Genomic DNA, 24,437 nt, shown 5'->3' with positions numbered 1-24,437 from the left:
CAGACCTGGGAGGGCAACTAGGAATTCTGGCTGCGATAAGACACATTTCTTTCTTTTTTTTTTTTTTTTTTAACTTGTGATGCCTTTTTATTTTTTTAAATTTTTTTTAACTTTAAAAAATTTTTAGACAATTTTTGAAGGTTACTTTCCATTTATTACAAACGTTGGCTGTATATTATTACAAAATATTGGCTCTATTCCTCACGTTGTACAATACATCCTTGAGCGTATCTTACACCCAATAGACTGTACCTGCCGCTCCCCCATCCCTATATTGCCCCTCCCCATTCCTCTCCACTGGTAACCACTAGTTTGTTCTCTACATCTGTGAGTCTGCTTTTTTTGTTGTTATATTCACACGTTTGTTGTATTTTTTAGATTCCACATATAATCAATTTCATACAGTATTTGTCTTTCTCTGTCTGCCTCATTTCACTTAGCATAATGCCCTCCAAGTCCATCTGTGTTGCTGCAAATGGCAACATTTTGTTCTTTTTAATGGCTGAGTAGTATTCCATTGTGTGTGTGTGTGTAGACCACACCTTCTTTATCCATTCATCAGCTGATGGACACTTAGTAGCTTCTGTATCTCAGCAACTGTAAATAGTGCTGCTGTGAACATTAGGGTGATGTATCTTTCTGAATTAGTGTTTTTGTTTTTTTCAGATATGTACCCAGTAGTGCATTTGATGGGTCACACGGTAGTTCTATTTTTAGTTTTTGGAGGAACCTCCATACTGTTTTCCACAGTGGCTGCACCAATGTACATTCCCACCAACAGAAAACACACTTCTTGAGCTGTGGGAGGTACTCACAGCCTAGGGGGGTGGGGATTGGTGACAGGGAAGATCTGGACAGACAGACAATGGGAACTGGGGACCCCAGGAGTGCACAGGTATCCACCTGGCCTCCTTGATGGAGGTGCAGGAGGGTAAGGGGCTTGAGCAGTTTATCAGAGACCATGATGGGTCAGGGAGTGGGAGATGACCAAACAAAGACACAGGGGGAAGGCATCCTGGGCGGAGGGCACAAGCAGGACCAAAGGCCAGGGGTGCATCCAGAGACCTGTGGCTGGAGTGAGGGTGGGGAGTGCAGGAGTGCTGTGTGGGGGGAATCTTAGCATCAGCTAGCGTGCGCCCTGGTCCATCCACCATCTCCCAGGCTGTTTCCACTAGGCCCCAAGGAAATGACACCACTGTCAGCTGAGAGCTCTCTGTAAGCCGGCACAAGCTGGCCCATCTGGAGCCACTGGATCTAAGAAAAGAGGGAAACTCTGGCCCCGGGCAGGAAGTGCAGCTGCACTGGAATCCAGGGTTTCATGATGTTGTTCTCCCCAGAGATGAACTGGGATCGGCCCAGCTCCTGGGCACGTTATGCCAACTCCCTGAGGCCAGCTCCTCGAGTGTGAAACGGGAGTGGTGATGGGGCTTTTATCCTCAGCCTGAGCTCTCTCCAGACCTGCACATCCAGCCCCTTATCCGACTTTGCTCTTCGGATGTCTCTCAGGCAACTTAAACTCAAACTGGACTCACGTGGTCCCCTCTCAGCTGTTTCGTGAAGGACCCCACCATTGCCAGCTGCTAGAAACTTGGGAGTTATCCAGGTGCCTCTGTCTCCCTCACTTTCCACGTGCAATCAGCCACTGTGTCCCATCCCTAATACCTCCTGAATCAATTCCAAGATAGCTCATTTCCCTCTATTTCCCCAGCTAGACCAAGCCAGTGGCATTTCTCATCTGACAACATTGCAATAGCTTCCAAAGTAGTCTGTCCACCCCCGCTCTTGACCTTCCTCTTCCCATTCTCTACCTCGGCAGAGTGGAAAATGCAGACTAATCATGTCATGCCTCCATCCTCCCCCTCTACTCTCTTCAGTGACTGCCACTGTTCTTGAGAAAAAAGCCAAACCCTTTAACATGACCCAGGAGGTCATGGCCCGACCCTAACCTTCATCACCTTCCACATCTTGTATTACTGCCCCTCGCTCCCTGGATCTTCCCTCACTTCTTTAGTGACCATCAATCCTCTGCCCTCCCAGGTCTTTTGCACATCTGGTTCCCTTTACCTGGAACCCTCTCCGCCTGCCCTCCCCCACCATCTCATCTGCCAAGTCCTGTTCCTTCTTCTGGCCTCTGTGTTCATGTCCCTTCTTCAGAAAACCTTTCCTGATGTTCCAGTACAGCTTAGTCAGGTCCTCCCATTGTCAATTCTAGGAGTGCCCTCGATGTCTCGTGAAATTCATCACACTGTTAATTAAACATGTATTTAGGTGGTTAGTTCCAATCCTGTCTGGAGTACTAGAAAGTAATCTCCATGAGGGCAGGGATCATGCCCGTCTTGTTCACTGTTGTCTCTCTACTGATTACTCCATGTGCCATTGAGTAGAACATGGTAGACACCCAATGTAGAATTGTTGGATGCATGGACAAATGGATGGAGGAATGGTTGGGTGGATGAGTGAATGGTTAGTTGGATGGATGGATAGACAGAAGGATGGATGATAAACAGAAGGGTAGATGGATAGATGGTGGTTGGAGAGACAAATGCAAATGGATGGATGCACTGGAGGTTTAAGGAGATCCGTGTAGAAGCCCCCAGCATAGTGCCAGGCACAGAAAAGTTATTCAGTGTTTGCTAGGTTGGAGCCACGCTCCAGTGTAGGGATTCCCGCTTGCCTCTCAGGCTCACTCTCTGGAAGGCAGAGTCCCTGATGGGAAACCAAGACCCACAGCCAGTCGGAGACAGAAGTATGACAGAGGGCAATGGGGGTCCTCATCCTGTGCCAGCCACCGGGGCTGGGCTCTGCCAGGCAATGATGCAGAGCAAGGGGGTAGGATGCCCGGGAGGCCTTGGGCCCTGCCGGAGCAGAGCCGTCATCTGTCCTCTCCCTCCCAGCAGGGGCATGGTCCTGCCGGAGCCATAGAGCGTGAGTTCCAAAGCTGAACATGGAGGAATGGGGTCTCTCCTGCTGCTGCTGGGGATGGCATCCCAGTGCCTTCCAGAAACCACAGCTGCCTTCCTACCCCTTGCTCAGAGACCGAGAGGGTCCTTCTCCTGCTCAGAGCTCTGCACAGACTCTCCTTTTTGTCAGTTGTCCTCTCTGACCTTGAACAGTGGCATGAGCAACTCTCTCACTATCTTGTGTGCGAGCCCTGCCCCTCCATTCCATAGTGGGTCTCTGTTACTACCCCTAATTTTAATGTGGGGAAATAGAAGCACAGAGTGATAGAGTCACTTGCTCAGGGTCACACAGCTAGTCAGTGGAGGAGTCAGGATTCAAAGCCAGGCTAGAGTCCACGCTCTTAGCGTTGCCATCTTTGGCATCTGAAGTATTCAGGCAGAGGCACCTGTGGTGGGTCTGGAGGATACGTGGGGAAAGGTAACCTGTTACATGGAAGAACTTCCTCAGAGCCAGGGGGCGGACGTGTTGACCATAGATGGCTCTTCCCAAACCAGGACTGTGGGTCACACCACACCCAGTTGTTGGCATTTCCTTGGGTGAGTGTAACTATTACATGACATTGCTGTGGACATGAGGGAGAGCCCTTGCCCCTCCCTCCCAAACACAGGTAGGGGGACAGTTGCTTCTTTCTTCATCCCCACTTTCCCAGCACCACCACCAAGAGCTCATCTCCTCCTTACACTGGCGATTAGCAGAACGAACAGATGGTGGAGGCTTTGGTTGAAAGAGGTGTGTCCATGAACATTCACCAGGCTGTCCGGCCACTGCTCACTTTTGCGAGCTTTGCTTCTGCTGTTAAGGGGTGTGAGTGTGTGTGTGTGTGTGTGTGTGTGTGTGTGTGTGTGTGTGTGTTTTGTTAAACAGCACTGTTTCTGTTTCAGCCTTGTTGAGAATCCAGGATGCTTATTTCAGAAGCTTAAACCCAGGGGAGCTTGAAGTGGGGACACACCCTGCAGGTGGCTGCCACTCCAACTCTTCCATGGCAGGATCAACTCTGAGCATCTGATGGTCCCAGTTCTGTCCCTCCCTGGCTCCTTCAGTTTCCCCTGTAAGTCTTTCCTCTCATGGGGCCTCACTCACAAACCAGGACTCAAGGACAAAGCCAGCAATAAACAAGTTCTGTTTGACTGACCCTGAGGGGTTTTTAATTAAAAAAAAAAAAAAAGCTTAAAATTAAATCAATGACAAACTTTTGAAATTTCACACACAAATCTTTATTTTTGGCTTCTCTTCAAAAAACGATGATGTGGCCTTTTTACCAGTTATTTCCAAATTATAGCAATTGACTGCCGTAAGTAGCAGCTGGATTTAAACCAGGGAATGACCTCTCTCTTCCTCGCAGTCCACACCACTCTCTGGTGTCTGAAGCTGTATCCATTAGAATTAGTTTTGTGGCTACAAGCCACAAAAACGCAAAATAAATGTGTCTTAAATTAGTTAAAATTTTAGTCTTCTTTCTCCTAAGAGTCCCATGTAACACCTCCAGAGCATGTAGGGAGTTCCATGGTGTCAGAGACCCAAGCTCCTTCACTTTTGATGCTCCACTGTGTGTGACCGCCATTCTCAAGGTTGCCTCAAAGTCTAAGAAGGCTGCTGCAGCTCCAGCCCTGGGGACTACATTCCAGCCAGGAGGAAGGGGGAAGAGGAAGGAGAAGGACTCACCACCTCCCTTAAGGACCCTTCAGGAAGTTGTACATAACACCTTTACTTACATCCCATTGGCCAGAATGTAGTCACAAGGCCACCCCCCTCCTGCAAGGGTGGCTGGGAAACGTAGTCTTTATTTCATGTAGTCCTGTGTCCAGCCATTAGGGCTTCTATTGCTATGAAAAGAGAATAACTGTTGAATTGTTGAGCTTTCTTACACAGACCCTAAGTAAGCCCATGAAGAGGAGACCTTGTCTTTGACTTTGTCTCTCAGCTTCTGTTACTGCAGTGGTAATTTACATACTGTTGTTCATCTCATAGAGCTGCTCCAAGGAATTCACAAGGAGGTGATGAATGTAAGATTGCTTTGCTTATGGTCTGTCTCCCTCAACTAGAACATCAGCTCCATGAGGACAGCGACTTTTGTCTGTATTGTTCACAGCTGTGTCCCTAGCACCTAGGGCAGGCCCTGACACATAATAGGTACTCAGTAAAAATATACTGAATGAATGACGGTATGAACAGATATTCCTTGTATGTCTTCTATGTGCGAGGCACTGTGCTGGGTGTGAGACAGAGCAGGGAACAAGAGGCCTTTCAGGTTTCATATCCCCATGGCATCGAGCCCAAAGCTGAACACACTAAGATAAATACCTATTACCTTGGATGGGATCTCGGTGCCAGTGAGAGTCCAGGCGTCTTAATTTTGTTTTGACAAAGAGGCTGATGGGAGAGGCTGCCTGGCTTCTCTGTCTCCCATCTGCCAGCAGCCCTGGGTGCCCTGGCCTGACCTTCCCCCTCCCAGCCCCACGTTGCTCAGGACAGTAAAACATAATTGGCCTGCCCTACTTTTTAAGAGAACCCAGATTGAAGGATTGGGTTTTTTGATGGGCTGACCTGTTTAAGAGCCTTAAGAGGACGCTGGGAGTTTCAATTTTCCACTGCCAAAGCAAGGCTGTTTTTAGCTCAGCTTTGATGAAACAGCAGGAATCAGGTTTGGCCCTGGGTCACCCATCAGCTGAACTGGTTGGGAAAGTCCTCCTGAGGGGCTCCAGGCTGAGCTGCAGGTTTGCAGGGAGAAGGAAGGTCTGCTTTATTCAACCGGGGTAATTGGTCCTGCTCTGAAGCAGCCCCAGGGCCATCCCACAGGAGAGAAGGAGTACTAGGCCACACTCAGATGCTTGGCCTTCCTGGGCTCCGGGAGCCAGACAGACCTGATTCTCTACCCCAGCTCTTTCAGGCATTAGCTGTGTGACCTTAGACAAATTGCTTGGCCTCTTTGGGCCTCAGTTTCCTAACCTGTTCAGCGGGGTTCGTCATTTTCATCTTGCTGGGTGATTGTAGGCACAAATGACAGAATGTCGGCTGGCTGCCATGTCCATCTCAGAATTGGAGGATATTTCCCCTGACCCTCTCCCTGCAGGAAGCCAGGCTGACTGACAGCCACACTGGAGGGGTACACCGGCTCTGGCCCCAGCAGGTGAGGCTTCTCTGAATTGCAATGCTTTGGCATGCTGTCTGCTTTTCTAAGGGTAAAGAACCATTTCTTTGAGCCTCTTTTCTGATCCTTTTGTCAAACTGTGGTTGAAGAGATTGGCCTCTGGGCCACTGTGGTCCCAATATTAAAGGGACCCATGTGATAGATTCTTGCTGGAGTTCGCTTCCAGGAAAAAGTGGTCCCTGCAGATGATGCGATCTGCTCTTGGTCACCAGAAAGCACAGCCAGGCTATGCACCCAGGGCCCCATGCTGCCGCCCTCAGCTGGCAGGAGGCCTGGAGCAGAAATCACTGCTCTAGAGCCTTAGAGGTCCTGATCATTCTGCTTCCCCTTTATGACTCTCCAGCCTGCGGGAGTGTGTTTCCATCCAGCCACTGACCGCTGACCGGGGGAGGGAACTTGCAGAAGCCCAGAACCTAGAAAGGCAGTGAGCACGGGGGCTCAAGGCATCCACTCCGGAGCCCGACTGCCAGGGTACAAGCCTGAGCTCTGACATCCTCTGGCTGAGTGACCATCAACAAGTTCTAGACAACATCTGTGTTCCTCAGTTTCCTCCTCTGTGAACTGGGCTGTTAATACTAATACCTACCTCACGAGGTGGTCGTGAAGACTGATCTTTGCTGATGGGGTAACCGAGGCACGGATGTGAAATTACTTGTCCCAGATCCCTCGACTATAGCGCATTAAAGCTGGGAGCATCTGACACAGGAAGCTCTATTAGTTATTATTACTACTATTATTTTTCTTACTTCAGAGGGCTTCTGTGAGGGTTGAAAGGGATCAGTGTTCCACGTGCCTCCCACAGGGTCTTGCACACAGTAGGTGTTCAACTGCCACGCAGAGATGAGCAAGGCACGAATTGTCCCCTAGAATCTCTTGGTCCAGTGGCCTAACCCTAGCCTTGCACACAGTAGGGGCACAGCTGTGTTCACTGAACAAGATCAGAGTGGTCACTCGTGCCGGGAAGTACGGGGAACCCTGGGACAGCCATAGTCCACACCTTCCCTCTCCCGCTGAAGGCCGGCTTGGTTCCAGTGGGCTTGGCGTCTTCCTGATGCCAGCTCTCACCCACTGCCAAGTACAGAAGCAAAGACGGAGAGGCAGACATTCTTGTTAAAAAGCAAAGCACCCGCAGGGTTAGAAAGGAGGCAGCGGGCACAGCTTCGTGTCCTCAGCCTTTCTGCCTCGTTTCTAGTAGGCTCACTGCCCAGCTTCCCTTGTCCGAGGTCCCTTTGGCCCGCTGCCTGGTTTCTAGTTCCCCACCACCCAGTGTCTTTCTCCACGGGGCACATGCCGCATGCAAGGTGCCTGCTGGGCCTGGGGTGGCATGGGGTGTTGACAAGGTAGAAGGAACGTCCTGACCCCTTGGCCCCTCCCGCCCTTGCCCACCTCCCAGCCCAGAGCCTGAGTTGAGCAGGCTGACTGTGAAGGGCTAAGTGGATCAGTCGGGATGCGGAGAGAGCGGTTTCCATGGCATTTCCATGGCAGCGGCAAGAAGCTAGAGAAGAGAAGCCAGGAGAGGAAGGGGAGGGGGAGAGAGGGGGAGGGATCACCATGGGAGGAACAGGGGAGGGGCGAGCAGCCAGCCAGAGGGGCAGGGGAATGGGGTCAACAGAGAGACGGGGAGGTGGGATTGGGATTCGGGGCCTGAGGCTCAGTGTGGCAGCTGAACAGGGTGGGGAGGGCCAGGAGGGATGGCACAGTGACCCCCATCTTCCATCAACCGCGCATCAATGAGGCCAGAGCAGCAGGGACCAGTGAGCCACAATGTCAGCATCCAGCATCCTGGTGACTAACTTCCTGGCTTGGGTAATCTAGGGATCCCACGCTAGGATCCCTAGAGCTAGATGATTTCCTAGGAATTCATCTTCGGAAGATAAAATTTGATTTCCAAGGGGCGTTTTCCCACATTAGAAACAGGTCACTCCCTGTTTGCCCACTGGGAAATCCCAGCTGCCATCTCTGGAGCAGCGCTCTGGGCAGGAATGAGGGGGGCCTTCCACAGTGATATTGTTTGAGCCTCAGGACTCACTGTGGCTCTGCTGCAGAAGCTAAGGACCAGAGAGGCAAGGGACCTGCCTGAGGTCACACAGCCCTAGGAGGCTGAGCTAGATTTGGATGAGCATCCCCCCTCCCCAGTAAGTTCCCATCCGGCACAAAGGGTCCCTTCTCAGCATGAAATTCTAGGACCTAGGAGGATGCATCTCAGGGGTGGGCCAGCAAGTCAGCGGAGGGGCAGAATGGGGCCTCAACTCGTCCTCAGCCTAGCTGTCAGGGTAGTGAGTAATTGGGCCCCAATTACAACACATTAATGCCAGAATCGCCAATCCACAGATCTGGGGCCAGGAGCAAGTCCTGCGATGAGTCTGAGGTTCCCTGGATGGGGGAGGGGAAGACCAATGGAGGGAGGGGGTTGGGAAGGGCGCTAGCCTGTTCTGGAACTTCTCCCCCTTGGCCGCCCTTCTCTATTATCTCCCCTCCAACTACCAGCCCCGCATTTAATTGGAAGCCACAGATATTTCATACCTACTGAGTGGTTTCATGATGGAAACCATTTTCAGGTTGAAAAGGGGGATGAAAGTCACAGTAATGGCTTTTTTTTTTTTGAACTTTTTTTTTTGGCTACATTGGGTCTTCGTTGCTGCCCTTGGCCTTTCTCTAGTTGCGGCGAGTGGGGGCTACTCTTCGTTGCGGTGCGCAGGCTTCTCATTGCGGTGGCATCTCTTGTTGTCGAGCACAGGCTCTAGGCACACGGGCTTCAGTAGTTGCGGCACGCAGCCTCAGTAGTTGTGGCTCGTGGGCTCAGTAGTTGTGGCGCACGGGCTTAGTTGCTCAGCGGCATGTAGGAATCTTCCCGGACCAGGGCTTGAACCTGTGTCCCCTGCATTGGCAGGCGGATTCTTAACCACTGTGCCACCAGGGAAGTCCCCACGCTAATGGCTTTTTAAAGGTTCTGGGGAAAGAAAAAAAAAAGAGTTCAGGCAGTTTCTGAAAAGAAGGGGAAAAACACACAAGGTAGAAGGTAATAAAGCTCTCAGCACTGAGGGAGGGGCTCAGCTCCTAGGTAGGGGGGATTTTCGGCTGCCCCATGTCCCCTGCCCAGAGTTCCCTCCCCCTCCATCCCCTGCCTGGTTCGAGACAGCCTGTTCACCTCTAATTGGTGCTGCTCATGTGTGCTCAGGTGAGCCCACCACGTTTAGACTGGCCAGACCTTTGACTGGCTCCCCAGCCAGAGGGGATGTCTGGAAGGTGGTGGGGTCTCCAGCTGAGGGCTCCCAGCCCCATCGAGAGATTCTGACATGTCCTCCTGCTTGGCTCGGGGAAGAAGTTGGACCCACACTCTCCGGCTTTGTGTCGTAAAAATAGCACCAGGTTTTTCTGGCTCTATGAGACCCTGACTCATCGAGACTTTGGCTCGTGGCGATCCCAGTGGTAGTTCAGTGAACACCTATTATGTGCCCCCCATCCCCACCTCATGTGAGGGGCTCTGTAACACCATCACAGTCCTCAAACCATGCTGCAGGGGGCCATCTGGGTCTATTTCCCAGGGCCCTTTCTGGGTCACCTGGCACAGGTGGCCTGGTCTCTCCATCCTTGACCCGCTGCTGACTGCTGTCTGGACCAAGGCAAGTCACTCCTCTCTCTAGTATGCTCGTTAGTTAAATGGAAGGTTGACCAGCATCCTGATTTGCCTGGAGCTGAAGGGCTCCTGGGACAAGGAATCTTCAGTGCTAAAACCAGGAAAGTCTTAGACAAACCAGGACTTGCTAGCTGGTCGCCCTAGTTAAGACCAGGCTGGACTGGAAGATCTGATATGAAAGGAGCAAAACTCCCAGCCTCCTCCACATGCACCCTGTGCCCATAGGATGAATCCATTAATTCAAGGGAGAGTTTCCTTCCTCTGCCAGCATCTCTGCCTGGTGCAGTCCCCAGAGCTGCACACCTGCCTGGGGAATGTCTCCCCAGTCTGCTCCTGGACAGGGCTTGCTGGAGGAGAAAATCTAAGGATTGGCCCAAAGGAAGCGAGGGAATCATTTCTGACCCCTTGGGGTTGAGACTTCTCTTCACAGGCAGCTTCCCCAGGAGTGTATTAACCAGGGGAGGCTCAGGTCTTACCATTTCAGGTGACTTTAGCCAAGTTCACTCCAAATGGGATGAGACCATTTGCCCTGGATCTAAGTCTAGTCTGTGGGTCTCACTTTCTGAGCTGATCTTGAGGGTAGACTCACTTCCAGGAGGCCAGGAAAGATTGAGAACACATCACCTCTTTCAGAAGCTGGGGGACAGGGAGCAAGTACAGGTGTGATCCAGGAGGGCAGAGTGGGATTCAGCATCAAGTCAGTGTAGAGTGAGGGTGATGGAGGCCACGTGGCCAGCTTGGGGCAGGCCCTGGGGGTTTCAAGGACCCATGCAGAGCTGCAAAATCTATCCATCTCAAGCAAATTCCATTCAACAGTATTCATGAGGGACATACCATGTGCCAAGGCCTTCCAAGCTCTAGGTTCTGGCTGGTTTGGTGAAGCCAATGGAAGGGGACCTCCCAGTGTGTCTGGTGGGGGAGGGCAAGGTTAAACAGATGGATGGACCCAAGGCAAGGGAGGAGGGCTGAGAACCTGAGACTTGGGGCTTGCTGACCAGCAGCAGTAGCATCGCCTGGGAGCCTGTTAGAAACTTTCAAGTCCCTCCCCAGAAACCTACTAGAACCTGCATTTGAACCAGATCTTCAGGGGATTCTTGAACACATTCAAGTTTGAGCCTTATACCCCAGCGCCTTCCCAGGGTGTCCTATAGAGGATCCCATCCCGAGATAGGGTCTAGGTCTAGACAGACCCTTCCTTGCCTGTCCCCAGGTGCTTTCCAAGACCTACTGGCTGCCACAAATGCTACCCCCAGTAGCCACTCCATTTCTGAGTGCTGGGGGCGTTCGTGCAGCCATCCAGGGCCTGTGAAGGAAAAGGGCAGCCGGGGAGGGGAAGCAGCTGGGGCTAGCTGTGCAGGTGCACACCTGGGCAACTGGGCCAAACAAACAGACCTGAGCTGCCCACGAGCTCCCAGCCAGGCTCTGCAAACTGCACAGGTGCGAGGGAGGGGGAAGAGCAGATGCCTCAGCCCCCGCCCCCATCCTTTGTCAGAGAACAGCACACCTTTTTCAAGTGTCTTGTTAGCAAACATCCCAATAGCACCCACGGCTGCCAGACTTCACGGCCACTTTTTTTTTCATTCTACAGCTTGGCTTGTGTTGTTTTTCTTTTATTTATTTATTTATTTATTTATTTATTTATTTATTTATGGCTGTGTTGGGTCTTCGTTTCTGTGCGAGGGCTTTCTCTAGTTGTGGCAAACAGGGGCCACTCTTCATCGCGGTGCGCGGGCCTCTCACTGTCGCGGCCTCTCTTGTTGCGGAGCACAGGCTCCAGACGCGCAGGCTCAGTAGTTGTGGCTCACGGGCCCAGTTGCTCCGCGGCACGTGGGATCCCCCCAGACCAGGGCTCAAACCCGTGCCCCCCGCACTAGCAGGCAGACTCTCAACCACTGTGCCACCAGGGAAGCCCCTTCACGGCCATTTTTATTAATTCTGTCTCAAGACTCTGCAGAGGTGGAGCGGACTTTCTGTAATAGTTGCCCCGGCCTCGTGGGGCCATGACATTTGAACTTGGAGAGTAAGCAGGTGTTGGAGGGAGCGAGAAACAAGATCCAGGCCTCAGGGAACGTGCCACCAATCAAGGAACCATGGCAGGAGCAGGAACAGTAAAACTTCATTACTTTCCACTTGAGAGCTTTCCAGCAGGCATCACGGAAAGCTGGGCAGGCACTAGGCTAATAGGATTGCAGGGGGTGTGTTTAACCTACTTGCTAGAATGAACTATTTCCAGGCCCCTTAGAAGCTTCGTTTCTATGCAAACAATGGTTGTACAAATGAAAGTCTCTCTCATCTGTTCATTAAAGCGGATCCTCAAAGGATCAATTGCTACTTGAATCTTTTTCATTAGCCCAGAATGAGGTACTGTCTATATAAATGAAGACCTTTGCATGACAAAATGCTTTTTAAATAGGGTAAATTATAAAAGTTTGGTTCTGACAAGTCTTCTTCAGCAAATTCACTTGCTGAATTTTGCCGAAGATGTGAGGCCACACACCCCTTTCTTCCCTCCTTCTCTCCCTTCCTCCTTTCTGGGTTTGGGGCCAGATCAAGGAGGGGCCTACAGTCAGACTGAGTTTGGGCTTGATCCTCCAGTGTATGGAAGCCACGGGAAGGTTTTAATTTGGGAAAGGACAGGCCAGATTCTCACTGTGAGAAGGTCGCTCTGGCAGCAGGGTGGGGAGGAGATAAACTGGAGGGCCTCAGGCAGGGAGACATGGCAAGAATGAAGACAAAAGTGGAGCAGTTCCAGACAGAGCAGGGTCAGTAGAGTGGAGGGAAGGAGCTGACCACTGTGTCCTCTGTCCTGCCAGCTCCCATCCCCCGAAAGAACATTAGAAGAAAAGAGGGTCAGAGGAAATGTCATGCACACTTTTCTCTTAGAGAAATCCCATAGCTCCCACCCTTCCTCCCCAACCTTTTTATCCACGTGGCCACACGATTCCCACAGGACTTGTTATCTGGGCTTGGAGCTCACCGCGGATGGAGAGAAGCATTTTGATAGTAGGGATTGAGAGGAGCATTTTGATGGTAGGAATAACGTCACGGAGAATGAGCTGCTTCTCAAGGAAGCACCCCGAGCAGAGCGTGCAAAGGCAAAAAGCCATACAAAGTGGAGAAGTCCTCACTGTAGAAAACGGTTGAGCAACGTCTTCATGTTAAAATAAGCCCAGCCATGCCACTCCTTGGTATGAACCCAAGAGAGATGAAAGGATACGTTCATACAAAGACTTGTCCGCATCTGTTCATAGCAGCTTTATTTGTAATAGTCACACAGAGAGCAGCCCAAGCATCCATCAGCAGGTCAGTGGATGGATAGGAGGGGCTATGGCCACGCAATGGGAGGCCACTCAACCTTCAAAAGGAATGGACTATTGACAAAGGCAACAACATGAATGGATCTCAAATAACAGTGACGAGTGAGAGAAATCCAACAAAAAATAGGACATGCTCCGTGGTTCAATTTATATGAAACCCTGAAAACGTGATCCTAGGAAACAGTGGCGGAAAGGGAATCAATGGTTGCCTGGCATTGGCGGCAGAATGGGGGGATTACAGAAGGACACAAGGAAACTTTTGGGGGCGATATGTTCATTATCTTGATGGTGGCAATGGTTTCAAGGGTGTATGCATATGGCAAAACCCATCGAATGTGCAAACTTTATGCACAGTTTATTGTTTGTCAATCAGCCCTCAATAAATCTGTCAACAAATGTTTTGGTTAAAGGCAAGGATCCCAGGAGACATAGTGTAAGGGCAAACGAACCTAACACATTGCACTACCCCCAAGACATGGCAGGATGAGATCGGTGCTTGTTATGATGACCTTGATCCAGGGTCAACTTAACTAATGTTCAGCTGATTTCTCCTAGGAAGGAGGAGGCATATATGTAGACTCAACTAAAAAAAAGACACCTTTATAGTGATGCCTGACGGTCCCCAACTTACGATAGTTCGACTTAACAATGTTTCAACTTTACAATGGTGCAGAAGCGACATACATTCAGTAGAAACCGGGCTTCAACTTTTGAATTCTGGTCTTTTCCCGGGCTAGCCATACGCAGTACCAGACTCTCTTATGATTCTGGGCAGGACAGCACACTCCCAACCAGTCACAGGATCACGAGTGTAAACACAACCGATACATTTACAACCATTCTGTACCCAGGTAACGATTCTGTTTTTCACTTTCAGTATAGTGTCCAACAAATTGCATGAGATATCCAACACTTTATTGTAAAATAGACTTTGCGTTCGATGATTTTACCCAACTACAGGCTAAGGGAAGTGTCCCGAGCACAGTTAAGGTAGGTGAGGCTAAGCTAGGATATTCAGGAGGTTACGTGTATTAACTGCATTTTCGACTTATGATATTCTCAATTTTCAACTGGTTTATCAGGATGTAACCTCATGGTAAACTGAGGAAGATCACTATTGTTCTGTCTTCTTCCACGTTATGTACTCAACACCGTAAACATGGTAGATGCTTAATAGTTTGTTTTAAAATTTTAATACATTCATGGTGCAGGGGGAAAAAATCTGACAAGCACCTACAGCGTGACAGGCTCTGCTCTAAGTGCAATTGCATGTCATTAATTTAGGTTTCAGGTCTCAGCAAAAGTCACTTACTGGATCGTCTGATTTGCCGACAGTACAGGAAAAGTAACTCAGAGATCCGTTCCCTGTTTTCATCCCAGCCCCACCCTCTGCTCCCAAGTCCACGATCTCCAGTCTGGGAGAATCTAGGACTCTTCCCAGTGGAAAGACAAAGTCAGGAAAGGAAAGATGATCAGAGGCTGTAGAGTCGTATCAGGTGTGGGGAATGTGAATACAACTGGCTCAGCAAACTCCAGGCATCAGAATTAAGGGGCCCACTGGAAGCTGGAAGAAGGCAATTTAGGAAAATAAAAGACCATCCCTTCTCCCAGCAGGGAGGAAACAGATGGCTCTCAAAACCTGGAGAGGTGGCACGGCTCAAAACACAAAGATGAAGAGCAGTGGAGGCAAATTCCAGTCCCAAGGGACTCAAATTAATTTGCTGGGAAAGGAAGATCTGACTTACAGTGTGGGGATGGCAGTGGGGTTCCAAAGACCTCTCCCGGGCTCTGGCATCCATCAGGCTCGGTTTCGAATCACAGCACCCACCTACTCACTCTGTGACCTCCTCACGTTCCCTCTTCTCTGGGTGCCTCAGTTTCCTCATCTATACAATGGGGATAATAATATTATTATTGCTATAGAATACATACCAGCGCAGGTTTTATATACTGCATTATAATGGGGTAGTGTCAAGGATCCAGGGAGACAGGCTAAAATGCTTAACACGCCTCTCATTGTAAATCTCTATAAATATCAGCTCCTTGCAAAGGCTGTAATCCCACAAGGCAGATAGTATAACACCCAGTTATCAGATGGAGAAACCGAAGCCCAAAGAAGCCCAAGGGCCTTACCCAACCTCCCGCAGCTAGTGAGGTGCAGAGCCCAGACCAGAGCCCAGGGCACCTAACTCCTGGCCCTGGTAGCTTCTGCCGCCCTCATTCATACACTGAATATTCTCTGAGCACCTACCACGTGGCCAGGCTCGCCTTCAAGTAGCTCATATGCTTCTCTGGGAGGGAAGACAAAAGGGTACCAAGGTAGCGTGATATGGATAGGTAGGTGCTCCCAGACAGACACAGCCCTGGGGAGGTGGAGAGGGACTCTGTCTGCACAGGGAGCGGTGGGCAGTCAGGGCAGCCTGCCTGGCAGAGGCAGCATCTGAATGTAAAGCTTTAGGACCACTATGTATCTAGTGATTCTAGTCCATTGGACTTTCAAGCCACACCATTTTGGGCTAAGCCCTTGAGTTATCCCACGTAATCTTCTCAATTATCTGATGGGGAGGGATCATAAATGGGGAAAGTGAGACTCACATGCTAGGCTTTGAAAGATGGCTAGAGGCTTGCTGTGTAGATAAGCAAGGAAAAGTGGTCCAAGCAGAGGGAACAGCCTGGGCAAGGAGGCACAGAGGCAGGAGACAAATCCTTGGCATCTCTGTGTCTACCCCTTCCCCCACCCCTAAGGCTCAGCACAGGGTGTGGTACACAGTAGGTGTAAATACTTGTGCTGAGTGTGGACAGCCTACAGTCCTGGCCCTGGGCCTTGTGAAGCCCCAGTGACCAGCTCTTGCCTGACCTCACCTGAGCCACGGGGACAGCCAGTGGGGTCTCCGCTATCTCTGTGCCCAGATTTTCAAAAACACAATTACTCGCCTGCCCTTCAGAACCGCTGTCAGTGTCGGTAAACTCCAGCTGCTAAAATGCATTACACTGAACTCGCCAGAAACCTTTGCCATTATTAATAGTTTATCGATTGCAGCCCCTGGCTGATGAGAGCAGGTCTCCTCACCCTCCGCCCCCTCGGGGCCCTGCTGTCTGCGGAAGGCCTTCTAGCCAGCATGCAGATCAATGCCACTCAAATCTGGAGAAAGGGGGTCTCTGGGCCACTTAATCCACTTCAGAAGGATAGCACTGAAGGCACAAGCTCAGACGAGGTGCTGAGAAGGGCAGATTGGTCCAAATCAGAGCTGTGACTGGAAGCTCTTGGATCTGCAGACAAGAACCAGAATCTGCCTTGGGGTGGGGTGGGGGATGGGGGGCTGCATGGCTCGCAGCAGAGGGAGGCTCACACCATAGCCTCCTGGAAGGTCTCACCATCCACCCATTTAGCAACTATTGACTGAGTACCAACCATGATGGCAAGCACTGGGCCAGGCCCTGGGATACACTGGTAAGCGAGCTGGATGCAGACCTTGCCTTCGTGGATTTTATGGTGCACGGTGTGGGGGAGGAGGACATTCGCGAGTTACCAACATGTCATTAAGTTACAGTGTAGACAAGAACGTCTCAGGAGAGGCATGCAGAGACCTGCTGTATCAGTTAGCTATGGATACATAACAAGCAGTCCCAAATGAGGATGGTTTAAAGCAATGTATTATAGCTCACGAGGTTGGGGTTGGCTAGGTTCAATCCCGAGTGTGGCCTTGGCTGGACCAGCTGGGCCAAGTGGGGCCTCCCTCCACTTGCTCTCAGCCTCCATCAGAGGCTTGTTCTCAGGACAGAGGCAGAGGGAGAGAGAGAGAATTCTTTTGAAACTTGGAATTTGCACACCATCACTTTCACCACATATTATTGGTCAAAGCAAGTCACAAGGCCAAGAATGGGGGAATAGACTCCACTTCTAGGTGAGAGGAACTACGAAGGCACTTTGCAAGATACAGGGAGGCTGTTAATCCAGGCCGTCAATGCAATCAATCTACCACAGCCACCCGGTCCAGGTGGTCACTTTCTAAGTGACCTTTGTAACTTGAAGGATGTAGCCAGGGGAAGAAAATGCAACATTCTCAGGAAAACAGACTGTTGCAATCAAAAGTGCTGAATCAAAAAAGATACTTGGCTCAATTCACCTAGGACTGTCACCCGTGAGGGATCCTGGATGGGATTCTGGAACAGAAAAAGGACATTAGTGGGAAAACGGGTGTAATTTGGATAAAGTCTGGAGTTGCGTTAATAGCGATGTATTAACATGGTTCTTAGTCTGACAAGAGTACTATGGTCTTGTAAGAGTTAACAATGGGGGAAATAGGGTGAGAGGTGTTTGGGGACTGTATTCTCTGTGCAAATTTTCTGTAAATTTTATATAATTTAAAGTTTCTTTTTGAAAAAAAGGAACTTGGCACATGGGAGGAATGGAAAGAATGCCATTGTCGCTGGAGGATGGGGGAGCTGGGATATGGCAGGAACCAACTGTGCTGAGCCTTGTTGGCCCAGATAAGGATTCTGGTCTTTATTCAAAGAGCAGAGAGAAGCTTTTGAAGGGCTTTAGGTAGGGGAGTACCATTAATTCCATTTGCATTTGAAAAGATCTGGGGTCTACCTTGGTGCACAGATCAGGAGGGAGATTAGCAGGGGCAGAGAAACCAGTTAACTATTCATCCCATATTCCAGGTGAGAAAAGATGTTGACAGTGGAGATACAGGGGAGAGGATGGTTCAGGACATATTTAATTTAAGATGCAGAACATCCAGGACTTGGTCACTGACTGTGTTTGGGGATTATAGAAATGGGAGACATCAAGGATGGTGCCCGAAGTGTGGCTTGGACCTCTGGCGGAGAGCAGGACCATTCGTGGAGGAAGAAACATCCGAGGCTGTAGAAATAGTCCTAAGCAAAAAACCGCCTCCTTCATAAAGCACCAATCGAGATGTACCCTGAGCTGTCTTATATACCACCCGTGTTGTGTCACCCAAACATATTGCTGGTGTTACTGTCACCAGAACATGAGTGTAGTGATTGCCTAAACACGTCACCTGTGTCCCTAGCACAGAAATACATCTTCTGCATATATCACCCTATGTGGCGGTTACCTGTGCATTTCCACCTGTGTCAACCGTGTCATTATTATCTGTAGCTGCCAGCTCCATGTGTCCCTGGAGCCTGTTTCTTCACAGAGCTGTCACCTGAGCATGTCACCTGTATACCTGTCACCTACGCAAGGCCTTTAAGAAAGTTGCCTCTATAACAGGCACCTATGAGTGTCACCTAAACATGTCACTCTAGATGACTGTCATTCAGCAGCCCTGCCCAGTAGAGAGGCTATTTTTTTTCAGTCTAGCTGAGTTACAAACAAAGAAGATAGTTCCCAGAGGGAAGACAGTTCCCTGCTGCTTCCGCTGTCACGGTGTTCTTTTCTTCTGAGATGGGAGGCAGCATCTTCCCCACAAAGTTTCCTTGATGAAAAGCGTCCCGTTCTTTAAGTCCTTTTGTGACGGTCGGTAGACCAGATGTCAGCCTCTGTGTATTCTATGGAAATGAAGGTGTTTGTTTATGCTAATGTGAGCTGGGCGATGGGAGGGAAGGAGGCTCTGTTAGATGGGCGGGCTTCCTCCATGAGTCCGGAGATGGAGAGAGAGAAGCTGGGCGCCCAGGTGTGTGTGTGTGGGCACGGAGGGTGGGGGAGGTGGGGGACAGTGAGTCACAGGAAAAAGTAGCTGGAAGACAAAGATGGGGGTGGGGACAGCTGAAATGAAAGGAGAGAGGAGTGACTCTGAGGTTGGATTGCTCAGTAGAAACAGATGGAGAGAGAGGCTTAGCTGATGGAGAGGGAAATGTGTTAGCTATGGGGGTGGGCGCGAAGAGCAGAATTGAAGGAACCCCCCTTCTTGGCGGCAGGGCTGGTGCAGGCGTCCAGGCCTCCAGAGCCTGTGCTCTTAGCCAACGCCCTCGTCCTCCACCGAGGTTCTGATAGGACTGCTGGGCCAGTTTGGTGGGTAGAGCACTATGCTTGGCATTTACTAGGGTTCCATGAACATGAGCTTCTTCCCCCGGGTTTCTGCTGTGGTGTGAGAACCTCCAAGACCCAGACACAGAGACCCCACTTTCTTTAAGTTGTGGCCAGAATAGGCTCCCCTTCGGCTGCTTGATGAGGCCCAGAGAAGGCTGGGACTTGCTGGAGGACACACAGATTTCCCTGATGCAGCAACAACATAGCTTCTGAACTCCAGGTCAAGGCTCTTCCCCTTCAAAGTGTCCAGATCTCACCAGGAATCCCCTCTCCCTCACAGGGCATCACAGGATCCAGGAACAACAGGTAATGGTCCTGCGACCATTTTAATGTGACATTCCTGCTCACAGAGGTCTTGCAGTAACATCATCACATTTAATCCTCACTGCAGTCCTGCAAAGCATCAGCTCCATATTCTAGATAAGAAATGGAGGCTCAGAGACAGCATGGCTTACACAAGGTCACACAGCGTGCCAACAGTGGGGGCAGGATTTGAACTTGGCTCTCTCTAACCCAGTGTCAGAGAGGAGTGAGGAAAGAGCTGCCCCAGTGACATTTCCATGGAGAGAGAGAACAACAGACCAACTCATTTTTTTTTTTTTTTTTTTTGTGGTACACGGGCCTCTCACTGTTGTGGCCTCTCCCGTTGCGGAGCACAGGCTCCAGACCCGCAGGCCCAGCGGCCATGGCTCATGGGCCCAGCCGCTCTGCGGCACGTGGGATCTTCCCGGACCGGGGCACGAACCCGTGTCCCCTGCATCGGCAGGTGGACTCTCAACCACTGCGCCACCAGGGAAGCCCCAAACCAACTCATTTTATCGTGGTCTGACCCTGTAGACCCTGTAGAAGGATCTAGAACAGAAATCATCAAACTACAGCCTGCAGCCTGTAAACCAAGAATTTTTTTACATTTTTAAATGGTTAGAAAAAACTGGAAAAAGAGAATAAGATTTCATGGCACATGAAATTGTATGAATACAAGATTTGATGATTATAGATAAAGTTTTATTGGAACACAGCCACGCTGGTTCACTTACTAAGGGGGGCTGCTTTTGCTCTACAAGAGCAGAGTTGAGTAGTTGTGACAGAGACTGTAGAAACAACAAAGCCTAAAATATTTACTCTTTATTTTTACTTTTTTATTTAAGATTTTTTTATGTGGACAATCTTTAAAGTCTTTATTGAATTTAATACAATATTGCTTCTGTTGTTTTTTTTTTTTTTTTTTTTGGTTTTTTGGCTGCAAGGCATGTGGGATCTTAGCTCCCCGACCAGGGGTTGAACCCACACTCCTTGCATTGGAAGGTGACGTCTTAACCACTGGACTGCCAGGGAAGTCCCAATATTTTACCCTTTAGAGGACATGTCTGGAAGAAGGTTTGAGGGAGCGTCTCCTGTCCTCATGGGTCGCCTCCTCTGAGAAGGCCTCTTGACCACCTCGGGCAGAATCAGCTGCTCCCCGCTCACTCTACGCATGGATAAGCTCACCCTTTCCCATGGGATTTGGGTTTTTTTTTAATGAAATATAGTTGATTTACAATGTTGTGTTAGTTTCAGGTGTACAGCAAAGTGATTCAGTTTTATATAGATAGATAGATAGATAGATAGATAGATACTCTTTTTCAGATTCTTTTCCATTATAGGTTATTACAAGATATTGAATATAGTTCCCTGTGCTATACAGTAGGTCCTTGTTGGAAATCTATTTTATATATAGAAGTGTATATATGTTAATCCCAAACTCCTAATTTAACGCTCCCCCCACCTTTCCACTTGAGTAACCATAAATTTGTTTTCTGTGTGAGTCTATTTCTGTTTTGTAAATAAGTTCATTTGTGTTTTTTTTTTTTTTTTTTTTTTTGTGGTACGCGGGCCTCTCACTGTTGTGGCCTCTCCCGTTGCAGAGCACAGGCTCCAGACGCGCAGGCTCAGCGGCCATGGCTCACGGGCCCAGCCGCTCCGCAGCATGTGGGATCTTCCCAGACCAGGGCACGAACCCGTGTCCCCTGCATTGGCAGGCAGACTCTAAACCACTGCACCACCAGTGAAGCCCTGTATATCATTTTTTAGATTCCACATATAAGCAATACCATATGATATTTGACTTTGTCTTACTTCACTTAGTGTGATAATCTCTAGGTCCATCCATGTTGCTGCAAATGGCATTATTTCTTCTTTATGGCTGAGTAATATTCCATTGTGTGTGTGTGTGTGTGTGTGTGTGTGTGTGTGTGTGTGTGTATACACACACCACATTTTCTTTTTTCTTTTTAACATCTTTATTGGAGTATAATTGCTTTACAATGGTGTGTTAGTTTCTGCTTTATAACAAAGTGAATCAGTTATACATATACATATGTTCCCATATCTCTTCCCTCTTGCGTCTCCTTCCCTCCCACCCTCCCTATCCCACCCCTCTAGGTGGTCACGAAACACCGAGCTGATCTCCCTGTGCTATGCGGCTGCTTCCCACTAGCTAGCTATTTTACATTTGGTAGTGTATATATGTCCATGCCACTCTCTCACTTTGTCCCAGCTTACCCTTCCCCCTCCCCGTATCCTCAAGTCCATTCTCTAGTAGGTCTGTGTCTTTATTCCCACTTTGCCCCTAGGTTCTTCATGACCATTTTTTTTGTGTTTTTTAGATTCCATATATATGTGTTAGCATATGGTATTTGTTTTTCTCTTTCTGACTTACTTCACTCTGTATGACAGACTCTAGGTCCATCCACCTCACTACAAATAGCTCAATTTCATTTCTTTTTATGGCTGAGTAATATTCCATTGTATATATGTGCCACATCTTCTTTATCCATTCATCCGATGATGGACATTAGGCTGCTTCCTTGTCTTGGCTATTATGAATAGTGCTGTTATGAGCATTGGGGTGCGTGTATCTTTTGAATTATATTTTTCTCTGGATATATGCCCAGGGCTGTGTTTTCTGGATCACGTGGCAACTCTATTTTTACTTTTTTAAGGAACCTCCATCCTGTTCTCCATAGTCCCATGGGATTTGGGGCATTGATCAGCTTCCCTGCCTCCTTATCCATCGGGATGGGGGGCGGTCCATGGAGACAAGAATTTTACTGTGTTTCTTCTCAAGTCTCCAGGGCCATGCATAAAGTGATAGCATGGCCGTGTGGAGAGAGGAATTCAGATTCCCATCCTGGCTCTTAATAGCCATGTGGGGGGGGGGCAATTGCATCCCCTCTGGAGTCTCAGTTTCCATGTTTATGAAATGGGAAGAGCAATTCCTGTGGCGGGGGCAGCTGTGAGGAATGAGTGAGCTGGTGGACTAGGTGACAGTTTTGAGCCTGAACCACATGACAGGCGCCTCAGTCCACGTCATCCTCAGGGGGGACCCTGGGAGCGGGCACGTCACCATCCCTGGCTCAGCAGCTGAAAGGAGCACAGATTCAACTCTAGTTGAACACACAGCCCACACCTTCATCCTCTGAAGCATCAGGCACAGGGCCTGGCATACAGTCGGTGTTCCATAAATGTTTCTTCTGCGCCCAGCACAGCACGTGGGCATTGCATGGTGGGTCCAGGAGCGTTGTTGACAGAAGGCTGGATGGTGGGGCTTTGGGGCTGGTTTACTGCAGCACTGTGACTGCCAGCCCCAGGCCAGGGACCCTCATCCTGCGCCTCTGCTTCCCCGCAGGCTGCCCGAGGTCCGCATCTCTGACAACGGTCCTTACGAGTGTCACGTGGGCATCTACGACCGCGCTACGAGGGAGAAGGTGGTCCTGGCATCAGGCAACATCTTCCTCAACGTCATGGGTGAGTGCAGGGCTCTTGGCACTGGCGTCACTGTGTGCGTGCACGTGTGCCTGTGTGTGCGCGTGTGTGTGTGTGTGTGTGCGCGTGCGTGCATACGTGTGTATGTGTGCGCGTGTGTACCCACGCACACAGAGGGGCTGTCCTGGGAAACACCTGCTGTGCTGGCACTGGACCCTCTTCTCTCCCACCCTTGCCCTCGAGGGCAGGAGGCCAGCCATGCTGAGGCGTGACTGATGTGGCCTCTTAGGAACCCCTTCTCCTACCGGCACTGACACTCGGACCTGAGGAAGGCAGGGCTGTACCTCATCCCTGCAGCCTCACGGACCAGGCACTTTGAAGGGGCTCCGACATGTTGATTGGAATGCATGAGGGGCACTGAGACTTCCCGAGGGGTGGCAACCTGCCGCAGCCTCTGGGCCTCAGTTTCCCCTTCTGTAAGATGGGGGGGGATGCAGGCCTAGTGGATCATTCGTGGATCTCCTAGCCTCAGGCTCTGCGACCTGGTGAGGTCACGGGGAGAAAATACTGAGTTGCATGGGCACCTTTCCCAGGTGAAAGCCAGGAGCCACGTTCATGGAAGCACCTGTAGCAAAGTGCAGTGGGGGTGGGCACTCCCCCGGGGGGAGGACAATCCAGGAGCCTCCAGGGTGGGGGAGGGGGATTGAGACAGCATCTCAGTGATGATGCATACCTACTGCAGAGAGAATGTTCCCTCCCTGTGCCTCCCAAGCCTTTTCCAGGACATTGAAGCGTCAGGGGACAAGTTAGAAAGCGTGCCGCACTGGATGTCAGGGTTCCTGGGTTCCCACCCTGTGTCTGTGCCTCCATTTCTACATCTGTAAAATGGGGATAAGAATACTAGTGCCTGTCTCGGGCTGGCTGTGTCCCCTTCCCAGCCCCGGTTTCCCCACTTGTAAAACAAAGCCTTTCTCCACGTGGTCTCAGAAGCCCCTTCCAGCGCTGACGTTCTTGCCGGGCACAATCTTGGGCTCTGGGTCAGCTCTGCTGCCAGGATTCTAGGCACTTGGCCTTGACTCCGGACTCTGTGTTCCCTGATTTTCTTATCAAATGATATTTACCAGGGAAACAAAGCTTGCCATACTCAGGCAGTCAATGAAAGCATAAAGGCCTCGTGGAAACCACTGCTTCTGGGGAAATGGGAAACCTCCAGAGGCCCGACCTCCAGAGGGACATTGAATCCTGTAGCAGCGGCACGCGGTGTGTTCTGGCTTCCTAGGGGACAGGCCATGGCCAGGAGGTGGCAGTGCCAGGAAAACCTCCCCTCTTGCAGTCACCCGCCCACGGAACGGCTTCTGTAATACTTGGACAAGGAGTGTTCTTGGTACCCAGCCCTAGGCTGGTCACACCAGGGAAGCCGGTGCAAATGAAACTCGGTTTGCCCCATCAAGGGGCTCCCAGTCTGATGAGGGATGTGTTACTCAATTGTTTACTCATCAGATATTTATTGAGCACCTACCACGTGCCAGGAAATGGCCATATACTTGCAATAGGAAACATCTTTGTTCTTGGGAGTTTGTGTCCAGTGCGTGAGACAAACATAAAACACATGTGTAGATGGGTAAG

At 50.1% G+C, this 24,437-nt stretch overlaps 1 protein-coding gene across 1 annotated transcript in view; it reads left to right on the top strand.

Moving 5' to 3' along the window:
- Window positions 1–24,437, top strand: part of IGSF21 (immunoglobin superfamily member 21) — a 159,195-nt gene that overhangs the window by 95,328 nt on the left and 39,430 nt on the right. Inside the window, exon 4 of the mRNA XM_033842417.2 lies at window positions 22,735–22,853. Coding sequence (XP_033698308.2) covers window positions 22,735–22,853 — 119 coding nt within the window. The remainder of the gene's footprint in view (window positions 1–22,734; window positions 22,854–24,437) is intronic.

The sequence above is a fragment of the Tursiops truncatus genome, chromosome 1, assembly GCF_011762595.2.
Source record: "Tursiops truncatus isolate mTurTru1 chromosome 1, mTurTru1.mat.Y, whole genome shotgun sequence".
NCBI lineage: Eukaryota > Metazoa > Chordata > Mammalia > Artiodactyla > Delphinidae > Tursiops > Tursiops truncatus.
This window is presented reverse-complemented; position numbering and strand designations above follow the sequence as displayed.